Source organism: Fukomys damarensis, unplaced genomic scaffold (genome assembly GCF_012274545.1).
Source record: "Fukomys damarensis isolate Sample0158 unplaced genomic scaffold, DMR_v1.0_HiC HiC_scaffold_28, whole genome shotgun sequence".
NCBI classification, from domain to species: domain Eukaryota; kingdom Metazoa; phylum Chordata; class Mammalia; order Rodentia; family Bathyergidae; genus Fukomys; species Fukomys damarensis.
The window spans coordinates 46,817,052-46,834,218 of NW_022900940.1; the positions used below are offsets into that span (position 1 = coordinate 46,817,052).

General features: G+C 47.5%; 1 protein-coding gene across 1 annotated transcript; it reads left to right on the top strand.

Moving 5' to 3' along the window:
• Nucleotides 1-202: 202 nt before the first annotated feature.
• Nucleotides 203-10,533, top strand: Sntn (sentan, cilia apical structure protein). Its single transcript, XM_010606576.2, has 4 exons — nt 203-312; nt 1,798-1,832; nt 5,993-6,132; nt 9,589-10,533. The coding sequence occupies exons 1-4, from the start codon at nt 203-205 to the stop codon at nt 9,745-9,747; spliced, it is 444 nt and encodes a 147-aa protein (XP_010604878.1). The 3' UTR covers nt 9,748-10,533.
• The last annotated feature ends 6,634 nt before the right edge of the window (nt 10,534-17,167 follow it).

Consider the following 17,167-nt stretch of genomic DNA (forward strand, 5'->3'; position numbering starts at 1 on the left):
CCGGGCACCTTGAGCAGTGGCGGGCCGCAGGAGGCATTCACACATTTGTTAGACGTACGGATGATTTCACGCTATCCATGCTAGCAGTGGGCAGAAGTTCTACAAGTGCCGCTGTGTGGTTGTCCTGGAGTGAATGTCAACAGCAACAGTTGGCGAGTGACTGTTGCTTAGGAAAAGCCAACATATGACAGGGCAGCAACACATGGGAGGCTGCATGCACAGCACCCGGGACCACGCAGTCCACTCAGAAGGGTGGCCTGGTTCTTCTGTGGCCCCCACATCTGCCTTAGCACCTAGGAAAATGCCCAAAAGGTCAGTAGTGCCTTGCTTTCCTTTCTATTGCATTTTATTTACACTTGTGAGTGCATAGTCAGAGTTTGTGTAAGCAGCTGAGTAGTTACGGTATTGGGTCTGGCACCTGTTTCGCACCTGAATCCATGTCTAAATTGAATAGTAAAAACAGAACAAGTGTACTGCTTTGACTACAAACAGAAAAGATGACACAACCAAGACAAATATGTTTCACTACCTTTTGAGAAACATTTGCAAATCATGCTTGGCAATGGTTTTAACTGTAGAGCTTTCCAAATTATTCATGATGGAGGGAAATTGTTTCACATTATTCAAGTGTATAAAATTAGGTCTAATACATGAAAAACTTGCTTCATCATGTAGTTCCATTGAGGAGAATGATTTTAGTTCCCAAAACATGTTTGGTGACTAACAAGTACTCTGGTAGGCAAGCGGGGAGTGTGGAGATGAACTGCCTTGCCCTGGCCTCTTCGGGGCCTCACACACTAACGGACGGGACAGAGGAACAATCACGGGGCAGAAAACACTGAATGACACTGCAGCGCACACTGCTAACAGTAAAAACACAGCACACCTTGTACCTAGGAAAGAGATGATGACAACGCAGAGGCTTTAGAAAATCAGACAGGCCAAGACGTCACAGAGTCCAGCTTTCTGATTCTACAAGTGAGAGAAATGGCCCTCAAGGAGGCCGTGCCCGCGCTGGCTGATGCTGACCAGGTCGTGAACCAACGGCCCTTTAAGGAGTTGGCACGGGCGTAATTGAGCTGTCTGGCTCTCACTGGCTTTCTTCACAATTATTCCAGACTTTAGGGGTTAAAAAATCAAGCACACTTTGATTTGCTGTTTCTAAAGGACCGAGAGCCACTACTCTGCCTCTCGTCTGACGCCTTTCCTGTCTCTTTCGGACTCGCAGGTGAAATCATTTCCCAAATGCAAACATGATGCCCATTGCCCTGGTGTATCAGGTGTCACCCTCCAGAAGGACCCCAAGCCTCCGCGCTGGGCCCTGGCCCTTGGCGTCAGCCTTATCTGCCCTCACCACGCCCTTCCCTCTCCGGGCTCCAGCCCCACTGTTCTTTCTGATTCTTCACTCAGGCCACACTTTCTCCCACTTTAGGCCTCAACATACACCATTCTCCGCTGCATGCACCCTTCCTTCGCTCTAGACCTATTGATTCACAGTCCCCCGACTGTATGAGGGGAGTCTTCCTCTGTGGCTTTGTGCTCTTCCAAGCTCTTAATCACCTGGCAACACAACCGCAGGGAAGGCAGAGATATGTGGGCCAGGCCAGCCATGCTGAGCCCCTTCCTCACTCTGTCCTAGCAAAGGACCTGGGCAGGCAGATGGCTGCTCCCCCAGAACACTCAGTGAATAGCTACAGAAAAAAAGATGCTTTTGAAATCATTGCATTGCTTTGCTTTGGATGTTAAATCAATACCCAAACTCCCGGAATCATTATGTCTCTTTTATTCTGTTGGCAGCATTTCAATATCCAAGCAACTGGCTTCAGTAAAAGGTAAGGCAGGGGATGACTGGGACGTGTCTGTGCCCCACCATGACCGCATGCCAGAGTCAAAGGCAGTAGGACAGCAAAACGTGCGGGGTGGGGCTGGGAGGGACCTGCGTACAGCCCAGGGAGCCGTTCATGTGGACCTGGGAGCTGAGATCCAGCGTAGGGTGGGTGTGCCACGCGCGGACGCCCATCAAAGGCAGAGCTGGGATGGTGCCGCAGATTGCCTCACTCCTGACGCGGCGTCCCCGCCACCCCGTTGTTTCTGCCTGGAATCCTCGGGGTACCCAGAGCAGGACCATAATTGTCATCCAGCTCACAAACGCTCAGCGGAACTCAGGGTCGTGGGCTTCTGACTGCCTCTATTTACCCTGGGAGTTCATTATAGGAGCAAAATCTCCCTAGAACTAGCAACACTGCCATGGCAATAACAATGCAAGAAAAACGCTCACACAGCTGGGTCACCTCACCAAAAACGCAAGGCTGAGAGTGTTTATGGTCACAGGCTCAAGCAGACTGTCACAGGGAAGGTGCTCTCCTCCCACACAGCTGGCCGCCATCTCCAGAGCAGGTTCTTCAAGGCTTACTTAAATAAGTCTCCATCTTGGTGAAAATATTACTTTTATACCGTGACAACACAATGAATCTCTGATTTGTTTCAAAATTATTTATTATTAAAGTAACATGCTGTGCTTTACTTCATTATTATACGAGACCACAATTTTCTTTCTTTTTATTAAGGTCTGTTTATTTGGGGAAACTGTACATGTATATAATATATCTTGCTTATTCTGATCTCTTTACCTCCCCCTCCCCAAATCCTCTTCTCTATCTCCAAAAAGTCTGCTTTTTTTGTTTCCTGCCATCTCTCTTTTATTTTACTCATTTCTTTATTTATATTTTGTTTCTCATACAAGAGTAACCATGCAATATCTAACATTCCGTGTCTGACTTATTTCACTTAGCATTATGGTCTCAAGTTCCATTCATTTCCCTGCAAATAATATGAATCCATGCTTCTAAGCAATATTCATTTGTGTGTGTGTGTGTGTGTGTGTATATATATATGTATGTATATAGGAGATATCTATATAGATATCACACTTTATTTACCCATCATCTGTTGATGGGCATAGAAGCTGTTTCCAGAGCTTAGGTGTTGTGAACTGTGCTGCTGTGAATGGTCTGTATGTATTACTGTAGTATGATGTCTTTAATCCCTGCAGTAACATACCCAGGAGAGATGTGGCTGGGTCAAATGGAATTTCTAGTTTTAGCTTCCTGAGGTATCACCACGCTGATCTCCGTAGTGCTTGTGTCTGCTTTTATTCCCACCAACAGTGGGGAAAGGTCCCCTTCTTCCTATATCCTCACCAGCATTCCTTGCTTTTTCTTATCATAGCTGACTGGGGTGAGAAAGAAACTCAACTGTTGTTTGGATTTGCTTTTCCCTAATGGCTACAGATGGCAACTACTTTCTCATGTAGGTACGGGCCCATTTGCACTTCTTCTTTGGAGAAGTTTCTATTCAGTTCATTTTCCTGTGCTTTGATTGGGTCGTTTGTCTGGAAATTAATTCTTCCCGTCCTTTCTGTGCTAGTCCTCTGTCAGAGAGTAGCTGGCAAATTTTTTCCATTCTATAGGTTGTCTTTTCACTCTGTGGATTGTTTCCTTGGCTGCACAGAAGCTTTTTAATTGGATGTAATCCCACGTGTTGATTCTGATAATATTTCCTGTGTAGTCAAGTTCTATAAAGAACGTGTTTGCCTGTACCTGTGGCCTCAAGCGTCTCATCTGTGTTAATTCACACAATTTTGGGTGCTTTTGAGACATACCCCAGCACATATTTAGCCAGACTTCTCCCTCTGGGATTGGCTGTACCTGTATCTCCCTTGCCCCATTTCTTACACCGAACTCCTGAAACTGGACCGTTGCTGCACAGTTATTCCCGTGAGGTCAGAGGATCGGCCGGGCTCGTTTTCTATTCAGTGATAGGTAATTCAAGTGTTACTCACTGAAATCAAACATAAACCGTGGAACTACACTGACAATGTCTCTGCAGGCTGCTTGGCTTGTGACCTCCGGGGACTGGGGAGTAAGGACGTGGGTACACTCAGGGTCAGTTTGCAGTGAAAGTTTGAGAAGTACCAGAGTCCTGGGACACCTACTGGCTAGAGAGCAGAGAGCAGAAACCTTACTAGTTCTTGGCTGTGCCATATGCTGCCCATACAAGCTTGGGTAAATGGCGGCACTCCTGTAGCTCTGTAGTTTTGTCAGAAAGTAGCTAATATTGGGAAAAGTTCTAAAATGAAGTGATGCTGACACTTTGCCGTATCAGTGGTGCTGTTTCTATGACGCTATTCTTTAGGAGCTGTTCATATGAAGTATTTCATATTTAGGGCTCTGTGTTCCAGGGTGGTGAGGAAGAAGGGACGGAATTGCTCTGGGCTTCAGAAAGCTCTGTTTAGCACATGAGCACAAGGCCCAGGTACACCAGGCCTGGGAACAAATGCAAAGCTAACTGAGGTGTCATGACTCCCTCAGAGCACATGGCCTAGAAATGCAATGTCTAATATGGTAGCCTCCAGCCATGTGGAGCTCCTGGGCACAGGAAAAATGATTATTTTGAAAAGCAATAAAAAAAAGTAATACTTAAGAGATAAGTAAAAATCTCAATTACTTGGTTAATTGATTGCCTTTTGAGATGATAAATTTTTATTAAGCTTAACAATATTAAACAGAGTTCATTCTCGAGCCTCTTAAATGCAAGATCATCACCATAAGGACATGAAGAAGATGCAGGCAGTGTGCCCGTCCACCTCACACACACACCTCCAGAAAGACAGGGCAGGACCTGAAAGAAATATTCCTGTCTCCTTGTGTTTTGAAGAGCAGGACAATGATAGGTGATCAAAGACACCCAGGGTTTGGATGTGCAAGGGTGGAGGGAACAAACAGCTAAGCATGGACAAAGAAAGAGTTAAAAAGTAAAGGCCAAAAAAGCAGGAGATTTTCTGAGGCTGGGGTTTGGGGGAGATGCAATGTCAGCCACTGGTCAAGCACGCAAAAGTCAGAAGAGGAAAGCACTAGTCAAAGCCAGTGTAAGGTAGAGAACCTGAGACCAGGAAGGAAACCCAGGAGGAATAAGATGAAGACACAGCTTTCACAGCCATTTACTCAAGAAATATTTGTGAAGCACTCATTTGTGCTACAGGTTCAACAGAAAATAAGACAAGCAAAAAAGATCCCTGTGTTGGTGGGGTGTCTCAGTCGTGTTCCTCATCACTAGGACAAAATACTCAACACCCACACTAAAAGGAGGAGAGGTTTATCTTGGTTTATATTTTAGAAGTCTCAGTCCTTGCATGGATGGCTAGCTCCAGGTGAAAGAGGCACAGTGGAAGGGCCTAGGCGGAAAAAAAGCTGCCCAGGTCATGGCTGGCAGGAAACAGATAGAGAAGGAGCCCTAGAGGGAGATAAATACTTCCAGGTCACACTGCCAGCAACTGTCACCTTCTGCCCAGACCCCACCTCCAAAAGCAGGCTCAGCCCTGCACCCCACGTTCCCAGCACTTGGAAAAGCCCTGTCTAGCGGTGTACAACCCTTTGGAGAGTGTATTTTCCCCGGTCTTTTCCTCTCAGGTGCTTCTCCTATTCTCTGCTTCCTCACTGCCATTATTAGAGCGGTTCTCCTTGTCAGGATGTTCTCACCTTGGAACCAGATGACCTGGGACTGAAACTAGAAGCCAAAACAAACCTCTCCTCATTGAAGTTTTATGTGTCAGGTGCTTTGCCCCAACCAGGGAAAGATGACTAACACACACTTTATAAATATTTGTTCAGTAAGTGAATAAAGTTACAGCTCAGAAAACCGATACTTAGAGAGGTGAATGCTTTCCCAGGTCACACAGCAAGCTGTGGGCAAATCTCATTCTAAGTCTATGACTTCTGATTGTACTAGAGGAACTGTTGTTCCTGTCTGTGGTTTGAAGATGCAGCATCGGACCCTTGGCACGTCCCACTCCCAGGTAGGGTAAAGGCCGAGGACTGGGTCACATGGCACACACCCGACAAACCTGCTCCCCATCGGTCCTCGAAAGAGATAGCCCATGTCTTGGAAGTTACTGTATTCCAGGATCCTTCATCACACATTTCTTCTCCCACAGCTTTGAAAAAGAGCTCAGACCTGGAAAAAGCCATTGCCACTGTTGCTTTGATTTTCAAAAACTCTTCTGATCCCGATGGTAAACTTGGAAAAGCTGCTGCAAAAAATCTGTTGCAAGCCCAATTTGGGAATTTCACCAAGGTAAGAGACACAGGGCCACACCATGAGGGCTGGCCCAAGAGCCATTGCGTTGCTTGGATCAACAAATATTTATTGATCACCTACTCTATACCAGGCAATGAGCTGAGCACCAGAGTTCATGCAATGTACACGCTAACAATCCGGTAAAGAAATAGGCTGAAAAAGTGATTAGAAATGTTTAAAGGACACGAAGGAATAGGGCAAGCAATGAGAGGACAGAACAAAGGGGCCATATTGGGGCAAGCGGTCAAAGAAGGACTCCTGGAAAACTGCGATATAGCTAAGAACTGAAGAGTCATAGTTCACTAGGCGGGAAAAAGTGAGAACGGAGTCATCCGAAGCAGAGGACGGTGTCTGCTCAGCCCACGGGCAGGCTGAAGACTTGAAAGGTAAGTTCTGGGTGCAAAGGTGGGGGAATAAGCCATCATGAGGGATAAGGCTAGAGGTCAGGAGAAGGGACATTTACAGCCAGAGATCAGGGCAAGGCCAGAAGCGCTTTCTAAGTCAAAGTCCAAGTCCAAGAAACTATATGACCAGTGCCCAAGTGAGGCACGGGGCGGCAAAGGAGTAACTGTGGAGAATCAATCCAAACAAAAGAGGATGCGGGCCTGGGCTAGAGTGCTGAAGACAGAGGAAAACAGGCAGACATGAGAGACATTTGGAAAACAGAATGAACAGAGTATGAAAATTAAATGGCTGTGAAAGTTGCAATACAGGAGAAGCAAATGCAGTAGTGATACCCCAGTCTCTAACTGAGGGGAGAGGTGAGTGGTGGCTCCTTTCCCGGAAAAGAGAACCCGGAGAAGGAGCAGGTTTGCAGTGGGAGGGAGGGAGGAGGTGATGACTCCCAAAAGGACAGAGAAGTCCATTTTGAGATGGCCATGAAACTTGCAGGTGGCAAAATGAAGACAGCAACAGGAAGCGTGAGTTGAGGGTTAGAACAGATCTGCATTTGAAATACGGTACTAAGAGCTGGGAGTACACAAAGAGCCACTGGTCTCCAGGGCTAGCCCAATCGCCTACCAGTCCCCTCTCTGACTTCAGATACATCCCCAGTGTTTCTCCTACATCTGCCTGCAACATTTCCCTTGAATGTTTTCTCTGTATCTTCTCTGTACTTAAATACATTTATTTATAAGGATACTTTTAAATGTTAATTCAGTGGATAAAAGTGGAAGATCATAGTAAAAGAATAAATGGGTGACTAGTAATTCTTATTCAATATTTATTCTTACATTGTCTAAAATTGCATTCGACCTTCAGCATCTGTTCATACTTTGGAAAATATTGGCCAGAGAAAATGTGCAGGAAGAAAAGAAGGGCTCCAGTGAGCCTAAACCACCAACATTCATTGCTAGGTAGATCAAGAAAAAACATAGAAGTTATGTCTGAGTTTTTAGGTTTGTTCTGAGACATCAGAAGATAGCTATGCTCACATATGTGTGTACTTGTGCACACACACTTATAGCTTTAGTGTACTCATTATTTCACGTGCATAGCTATGCACAAATCCAGTGTGATACACATTAAAATGACTGGAACGAAATGTTAATAAGGTTAGTTGTCTTCGGGGAGTGAGGTGAAGGGTTATGCTTACATTCTTTTTTAAGTGTCATTTTTTCTAGACATTCTAAATTACACAGGCATCATTTTAAAAATTATTTTGGGCCATAAATATTAAACAGAATTTGACAAGAGATGAAAAGTTTTAGGGGACCTTTAAAGAAAGAATGTGTGAAAAAAAAAGAAAGATGTGTGAACAAATCTTGTAATATTTCCCTGCGTCTATGTCCAAAATAAATGGCATATGCCAGAGAGAAAAAGAACCCCTTGCCTACTGCTCAGAAAATCTTTAGAGGGCTTTTCAAAAGCATGGAAAAGAGGACCTACTGGACTTGTCGTCTGGATGCAGTGCATCGCCCCTTGGAGAACATCAGAGGAAAACACTAAAACCAGTCATCAGGAGACAGAGCTCCGGGCTGCTGTCCCCCGGGGCAGGCGGAGTCTCTGGTGTAGACACAGCTGCCTGAAGAGCAATCCTGGCCCTGCCGGAGTGGACAGCAGCAGGAGGCAGGGCTGTGTTCCAGGGAACTGGAAGAGGCAGTTGTCCTGGGCACCCGCGGGACCCACGGCAATATTTAGAGGCCCGGCATGCAGGGAGGTGCAGGACACAGCCAAGCAGGCAGCCGTCCCACAGCCTCCCTCAGGTGGGTGTGCCCGCCAGGCAGATGCAAGGAAAGCAGGGGCCACTTTGCTCCCACCTGGGCTTTCACCTAAAGGCCCTTGAAGACGCCTCCAGTAAGCTCTCTTGACCTTTCGGCTGACACCTAGACCCAAAGGGAATGTCCTCCTCCTGAGTAAACATAATCCCAGGGCTCCTGACCTCTATCACCTGCCACATGATAAAAGTAGCACCCAAGGCCCTGCTAAGATGTGAAACAAGGTGACTGTCATACACCAAGAGGACTGGCCCCCTGCCAGCTGTGATTTTACAACCTGCAGAAAGAAAAGCGGAGGAGGAGGAGGAGGAGGAAGACGGGCCTACTGGATATGTGGCATTTGAGGGGCAGAGTGTCGGTTGCACTGGTAAAGTCCTGTCCTCCTCTTGGAATTGGATCCTTCCCCATAGCAGCAGCTGTCTTGAAGGGAGAATGGGAGCCTCTTTGGCCCTCGCCCATGAGGAGGGGTGTGCAAGAGAGCCAGCCTGGATCAAACCCGTGCGCAGAGCGGGCCTCCAGTGGCTCCATGACAGATCTGTACACAGAGCTCAGGGGCAAGCGCTTGAAGCTGAACTAAATGCAGTGTGAGAGTGGGTAAAATGGCCTTCCTGTTTTGAACGTCACAGTTTCAAGCTGTGATGTGACACAAAAAACCTCTGCGAGTGTACACCATGCAGTTGCTTTCCTTCATGGGACTGCATGTGAGGACTGTGAACTGGAATTTGATTTTAAATCACACGGTAAATGCCGAACAATCTTCCAAAGAAGATGCTTTCTTTTAGCACTGTTTATTCTATATTTCTGGATAATCTTAATGGTTCATATAAGTACATAAAGGATACCTCCCCTAACAAAGAGATTTTACTCTGAAAATCTGAAAGCGAAAATATCTGTGCTTGATGACAGGTGGGATAGCTTAGCAATTAAAAGCATGGGCCCTGGAATCTGGGAGACCAGGCTACAATCTCAGCTTGGCGCTGCAACCTGCCTCACCTAACCCTCCACACTCCACGGTCTGGCACCGTAGCTGCAGCACGGGACAGGAGTGATAACAGTGAACAGTACTTAGCAAAGTCCCTGTGAGAGTTCAGTAAGATCACCCGAGGAAAGGTTTAATGCACTGCTAGAAGCAACCTGCCACGTTGTTAGTGGTGATAATGTGTGTTTCTGCATATTGTCTATAAATCCAAGGTTTACATAGTGAGTCTGGTTTTTTACTTATTCTCTGTTCTCACAGGGACAAGAATCCAAGTCAACCTACCAAGAGCTCCTTTCTGAACTTGACGAGCACACAGAAAATAAGCTTGATTTTGAGGACTTTATGGTCTTGCTACTAAGCATCACTGTCATGTCAGATCTACTACAAAATTTATGGAGCGTAAAAAGTATGAATTGAGCAGCTCTCTGCATGCAGTTTGATAAAATAAGGGTAGGACTGTAAGTTACAAAGGGTTTTCCCTCCTATTTGTTGATCGCACATCAAGGATAGCTCTGACTGCTGAGATTCAGACACAGCATGACTCCACAAGTCACACATTCTCTTCAGAAAGGCAAGGCACTCAGAAATGTTTGGGTAACAAGGCCTTGACACCTTACAACATGTACACTGGACACCACTGAGTACTAGGTTGCTTTTTCTGAATCTATAGTAACTTAGAGCAATTTTCTTAGAGACAGAGAGTCGCTCATTCAATCCTTGTTCCCTGGATGACAGTTTGTGAGCAGCTCCTTGGTGACACCATTGAGGACACTGTCACAGGGGCCGGCAGCCCTTCCCTCGGCTGTGCTTACAGAACTCCCGCAGAGGAGGCAGACACGGGACCACTCTTCATCAGCTGCACAGAGAGCATCAGTGCAATCATGGTAAGGGTTACAGGGTGCTGAAAGAGTTTATCTTCTGACTTGAGTTCAAAGTCAGCAAAGCTTTATCAACATTCTGCAAATGGCAAAATCAACAGATGACCAGTGGTTGCTATGGATATGGGTGGGAAATGAGCTTGTCCACAAATAGGCACAGGGGACTTGCCAGGGGCAGAAACGTCCTTTCTTGGCTGTCGTGGCAGTTACACCACTGTCTGCATTTGTCAGGCTCTTTAAACTTACATTAAACAGGGCAAGTTTGTGTGACTGTCGATTATGAAACATATGTAAGTAAAGCTGACATTAAAGATAAGCCCCAATATCCTTGCAGCCTGATCATGTCTTAACCAACATGGTGCCAGTTGTATCTCAAAGATTCACGTCCCTCTGTGGCCACCTCCTGTGTTACTGCCTTTAGGTAAAACACACACGTGCATGTGCATGCACACACGCCACACTGGGCCCTGCCAGGGACTGCAGGCTCCGGAGGCTGCGAGGCAGATGGTGAGAGGCATCCAAGGCTCCCAGTGAGGGCCCCAGGCAGCAACCAGGGCCATGAAGCCCCACTGGCCACGCACTTGCATGTGGCCTTCCTGCACGGGTTGTGCAGAGGGCTCAAAGCCCCCAGTGTCCTGCAGCAAGAACAGAGGTCCTGAGGGTCTAAGGGGTGGTTTGGAGTCACCCAGGTAATGAGTGGAGTAAGCACCCAGGGCCTCGAGGGAAGGAGGAAGGTGGTAACAAGTTGGGGGAGGAGCCACACTTCACTTCCCTCCCTTTCAGCCAGTGATGCTGTGCTCTGCGCCCAGCCCATCACCTCCCATTTATCCCTTATCATACATCTGCCACGCCACAGGCGGGGCCTCGAGACAGGCGAAGTAGAGTCTGTCTCTGCCCTCTGGGAGTTACTACGGTGCAGCGTGCGTGTAAAGGTGGTGGCTTTGCACTGTCCCAGTTCCTGTTTCCCGCACACTGGCAAAGTGATGTCTCTCCACTCCCCGGCTTGTGACATCCGAGCAGAAGAGCCGAGCCACTTCCAGGCCGGAGCACTAAGGACTGGGGCCCACGCCACCACCCTGTTTCCCCGGGGTGCTGCTCCGCACCTGGGCCCTGAGGGAGGCCAATTTGGAGCAGATCCCCAGCGCACACAGCGGTACCTCGGAACTCATCCCTAAATGGTTCCCGGGAGGCTTAAGGGGTCCTGACAAAGGTGAGCACCAAACGAGCTACTCTGGCTGGGGAGGATGGAATTGGGAGGAAATGACACCCACAAGTTCTAGCTCAGCCAGCAAGTACAAGAAACAGTGAGTGCTAGGACAGCGTTTGCATACCAAAATGCATTAGTACCAAACTCAGTGAGTCTGGAAGCAGTGGAGTCACAAAGTATGATGATGGACATGTCAAATAAGAGAGGAATAAATAACCCTTGCTGTTCTGAGTCATTCACTTTAAATTACTGTGTCTTTCCAAGTCCTTCTCTTGTTTTCCCTTTCTTCCCAGCCTAATACCTGGGGTTCACACACATGTACAAAGAAAGCCTCTCCCAAAGGGACACCAGCTTGTAATAACTGGGTGTGGGGAGGAGTCATTTCGCCCAGAAGTGTTCCGGATCCAGAAACACCCCACTCCTCGGCGCTGCCTTTCCACCCTCAGTCCAGCAGCACGGGCCGTGGAGCCTAGGACCCACACTTTACCTTCCATCATCACTTTAACAGGAGGTCAGTGTGCTTAGCGGAAGCATTTAAACTCAGTTATTCAATAAAGAAAAGTAGGTTGAAGAAAATTACATATGTCCATATCTCCAAGTCTTCCTGCCATACGCTGATTGTCTAGAATCAGGTAGAAAAGGAGAGGAGAGGAAAGTTCCATATTCTCCTTCTTTCCTTCCTTCTTGTAATGCGAGGATGATCTTATGTCGGCCACAGTTGTAGGGGCTTAGCAAACAGGACACCCACCCCACAACCCTGTGAAGTAGGTATTATTATTATCACTGCCATCTCACAGATGAGGAAACAGAAGCACAAAGGATTTGGTTTTTCCCGAAGTCACACAAGGAGCAGGTTTGAGAGTTCTCTGCCCTCAAGGGTGACATTAATTTTGTCTTAATATTAGATCTCATTGTGAGCAATAATATTATAAGTTGACAAAAATAGCAGGCACATTTCAGGCACTGTGCAAGAGATAGCAGTGCCAGCTGGGCCCAGAGAGCCATTTGGCATTCCTCAAATAGAACTCTGTGGGCCGTCCTCCCTCGAAGCCCTTTGTATCTCAGTCACAAGTCGCTGAAAATGGCAACTGTGGTGACCAATGGAAAGGTCACAGTCACACCTTGCAGAGAAGGAGCGAGGCAGCCAGCCAATGGTGTGAGGAAGAATCTTGGAGCCGTTCCCACCCTCTGGCCTCCCAGGAAGAACCTTCAAAAATCTGCCCCAGATGGAAAGTCACGCTCCTGAGGCGGGTGTGGATTATAGAATCTATTTTAGCCCGATGGGAAGAATGGAAACCGCTGAGGCACACGCACACGTTGACACGTCAGTGACAGATGAGGCAAGGGGAAGGATGCAAAGGCTCAGGTGCACAGAAGTGCTACTCCTTGGACCTAGTCCCGGGACCACGAAGTCTACTCTGCCGGAAAAGGTGCCACACCGAAGACACCCTCATCAGCACAGGTGAGACTGCGGTGCCTCACGTTTGTAAACAAGGTGCAGCACTATAACAGAATGAAGGGCAGAGTGCACATACTGTCCTGGAAACTGTGATAGCAAAACCCAAGTTTCGCGCTCAGTCTTTTTCTTTTCTTTTTTATAAATTGCATTTGCGCAAGCTAATTAAGTGGAAGAGTGGGTTAGATCGAGGCGTATTCACGCATGTGCACAACATACTTTATTTTCACATCCGCTCACCTCTTCCGCTTTCCCCTCCTCGTTCCTTTCTGTTCCCTAGCAGTCTCCTGAATATTTTGCTGTCATCTCTTTTTTTCTTCCTGGAGTCCACATAGGAGACAAAACATGATGTTTGACTTTCTGAATCTGGTTTATCTGCTAATGTCCCATTTCATCCATTTTCCTGCAAACAGCAACGCCTTCACTCTTCTGTACTCCTGGTGGGGATGCAAATTAGTATAGCCGCTGTGGAAATCAGGATGTTCCTCAGAAAGTGAAAAACAGTGCTCCCATTTGCACCAGCTACCCCACTCCCCAGTGTACTCCTGAACAAATTAGCCTCAGCATACTAGAAGGATTCCTATGTACCCATGTTTATTGCTGGATAATTCACAATAGCTAAGCTACAGAACTAGCCTTGGTGCCTGTCCCAGACGAATGGATCGAGAAAATGTGGTATAGAAACAGTGGAATACTCTTCTCTCAGTCTTTCTTAAATGAATTGTCTTCTTGTCTCCACCTCTCTTTGCATGTGGTTGCTATTTTGCATTGTCTTTTTCTACCTCAGTCTCCTGACCAGGTGTATCTACTTCTTCATTCAAGAGCTAAGGACAGAGTCTTGTTTGTAGACTTTACTTTCCTCTGCATGTGCTCAACAAACTTTCGATAGCATCTTAGAGGCCCGACTCCAGTCCTTGGGAGAGAGCACCCGATTGGTTGAGTGTGAGTGGAGATCGCTCTTGATCCTGTGGCCGAGGACACTGGTCAAATCCCAGTGAGCAGGCACAGCGGGAGCCAAGTCCTCAGAGAGGATGGAGGCAGGAAGAGAGAAGCAGGCAAGAAATAATCAATGGCGGAAACTACTCTCTGGAAGAAAATCCATAACTTCCACTAGGAAGTCAGTGTTATTTACTTCTCAGATACAGACCCAGCAAAAAGTGTCTCAGTGGAATAAGTTCATTCATTATTCCAAGTGAAGGCTCTGGTGCATTGTCACTGAACAAAAGACTCTAACATGAGTCTCCCTGGGAAGTGGTCCTGTGATTCATTATGGCCAAGATATTCTTATGCAAGAGCTGTGACACCCTTGCAATTTGCTGAGCACGACAGAAACATACCCAATCCTAGAACCCCTAATTTTCTTTATTTTAGCATCTGACGATGGGTCCAACTAGGAAAGCAGTATCTGGGCTTTAAATAGTCTTTTGTGAGAAAAGTGGGAGGTGGCTGGAAGCCAGTCATGGGAGTCCTGGTCATCAGTGGCCTGTGGTGTAGGCAGAGCGGAGAGCTGTTGGGAGACCAGGCCAGCCCACCCCACGGACCAGGGCAGACAGCACCCCAGAGATGCATTGCGTCTGTCTTCCTTTCCGCAATTTCAGTCCAAGATATGTGGTGGATCCAGATTTTCCTCTGATCCTTTCGTGGGTAAAATTTTCAAATAATCAAGTCCAGGAGGCAGCATAGCAATTAAGCGGAGTTTTGACATGATTTATTGTTATTCCAGTTAAAAAAAAAGCAACCAACACTTTCCTCGAGGAACACCCTGCACTCCTGTTACACTCTACACCCTGTAACAAGTTTTCAAAACTTGGCCCACAACTTCAAATCACAAGCGCTGTGACCGCTCGGAACTTTGTCATACTTGTTTGGTGACAAAACCTGAGCTGTGACCCATGAGCAGCTGTGTCCCCAGCTTGGCGTGCATCTTTGGTGTGTGTGGTGCAGAGCTTTGTGCACCTGGGCAAGAGGGCAGGCAGAGGAGGGTGGGACTCAGTCTCAAGCCCGCCACCACCCGCTGTGTGGCCTGGAGAGTGCCCCTCATCGTCTGAGCGAGCCTCACAGTTTTCAAATATAAATTTGGATTGAGAAAGGGGCCTCTTTTCTTCAAAAAGTTGCTGTCATACTTCAAGAGGCAATTTCCCTATTGTTAGCAAATTTTTCAGGTGACACGTTTAATACCGCACCTTTATGACCATCTACTGCACTCACGGTCTTTGACTTAATTCCCAGCACAGCTTCAGGAAACTGGTGCTATCGTCTCTGTCTCACTAGGGAGAGTGCAAGTGAGGGTGGCTGGGTGGCCTCCCTGGGCCTACAGGGTGTTAGTGACGGAGCCCAGCCCTGCAGCCCAGCGCTGCTTCATGCCCCAAGCTCGCCTCTTCCCATGATGCCGCGGGAGGATGAGGGACAGCTATTGTTTAAGGTTCGTACCTAACGATGCCCAGGGATCCTGTGAAACCAGGAGGAGAGGAAGAAGAAGCAGGATTTCAGGTGCTCAAGCCCCAAAGAAATCAGGAAAAGTTTTTTTAAAAATGCAAATTTAACTTGTTTCCCTCGCCTCTCTGTGTCATTTAATTTGGCTTTCTAGGGATATGGTCCTTTGAGAGAAGGCAATGGAATTTTATCTCTGTGTGGCCAGGCCCTGGTTTTCCTTAGAGAAAGTTTAAGTGGTAGGAAGAAGGCCATCGGAGAGGAGAAGAAAGAGCAGCAGAGCCCTTGTGGAGGAGAGAGCGTCTGCACGACCTTGGCCTATGCTGGGCAGTGTGGCAGAAACACTGATGTGGAGATCGGATCCAGTTTTATTTCCGTACACCCTCCTTTCCCTCCTCTACAAATCTCAGACTTTTCCTTACTTAGTAAAAGGGGGCTGTGACCAGATGTTCCCTAAAATCCCTTCCCACTCTCACACTCTTTCATGCAAACCAGGATGTCTTAAAAAGAAAATTAGAACAAGATGCCAATGTACACATGGGTAAACTCCAAGCCTTACAAATCTGTGTCTCTTTCTCCTCTCACGGCCGTTTGACCTTGGTATCTGTGGCATAGCTCAGTAGACAGAGAACTAGACATCATTAAATAGTTACTGTCCTCAGGGAGGAAAGTAAAGAAGAAAAAAGCGGACAAAGACTCAATACATTTTAGATGAAGATAAGCTTTATGTGTGTCCGAAAAGGGTCACACAGATAAAATAATTCATGTGACCATTGTGGCTTGTAAGGTCTTGCAAGGGAAGAAAAACTGCCTGCCTGCTTATAGGAGCTGCAGCACCTAAAACAGTGCCTGGTGCGTGCTCGGAGCTTAGTGACTAGCAAATGAACGAGGGCTGAGCGAGTCCTCTCACTAAAGGAGTATAAGAGAGAATAGCAACTTATTTGCTTGACCGCAGGCCAAGGTCGAGTCGAAGAAAGAACACACAGGCGCTGTCTTAGTCGTTTTCTCTTTGCCGAGACACAATGCCTCACACCCGTTACTTGAAGGGGAGAGGTTTATTTTGGCTCGCGGTTTCTGGGTCTCACTCCGTGCATGGTCAGCTGGCTCCAAGGCAGAAAGGGGATGGTGGAAGAGCCTGGGGGAGGAAGGCTGCTCATGTCATGGTGGCCGGAAGCGGAGGGAGAGCTACCCACTCTGGGTAGGCCATGCCTCCGGGGACCAGGCTCTCCTGCTCAGTCCACACCTCCTAACACCGCATTCAATGGATGCACCGGTGAAAATAGTGCTCCCATGGTCCTGTCACCTTGCAAGCCCATCTGAATACACGAGGATTTGGGGGACGTTGCAGGAGAAAGCCATGGCGGGCGCTCGAGTGGTGAGGGAGTGAGCTCGTGCTGACTACAGCCCGGCAGAACTGATGCACTGGACTGCTCGGGTTTAAGATTTCATTCACTCCATTGCAGCTCAGAACAGGCAAACAAGAGGTTTTCTTCTTTAGACTATTGTCAAGATCAAAAGACACAGAGAATGAAGGGCCCTTAGTGAAGGCTGCACCAAGCGAGACGTCTGCCTGGATGGCGGTTCCCAGAACCCCGGCCACCTGCCAGCAGTGCACATCTGTGAGAAGTCACAGGAGCCCCTGGGAAGCCTCTGTTTCTTACGGATATTTCAGTCTCAAGCCAGCCTGGCTGTTTTGTTCAAAACACATTCTTATTTATAAATAGTGAATGGTTTGTAGCCGAATTACCTTCACCAGCCTCGTCTGCTTCTCAGCTCGGTTTCCTGTCTTTTCACCTTCAGGCGCACTGTGACCTAAGACAGGCTTCCCTGCAAAGCTCCGGCCCTCTCTCACCAGGCAGGTGGTGC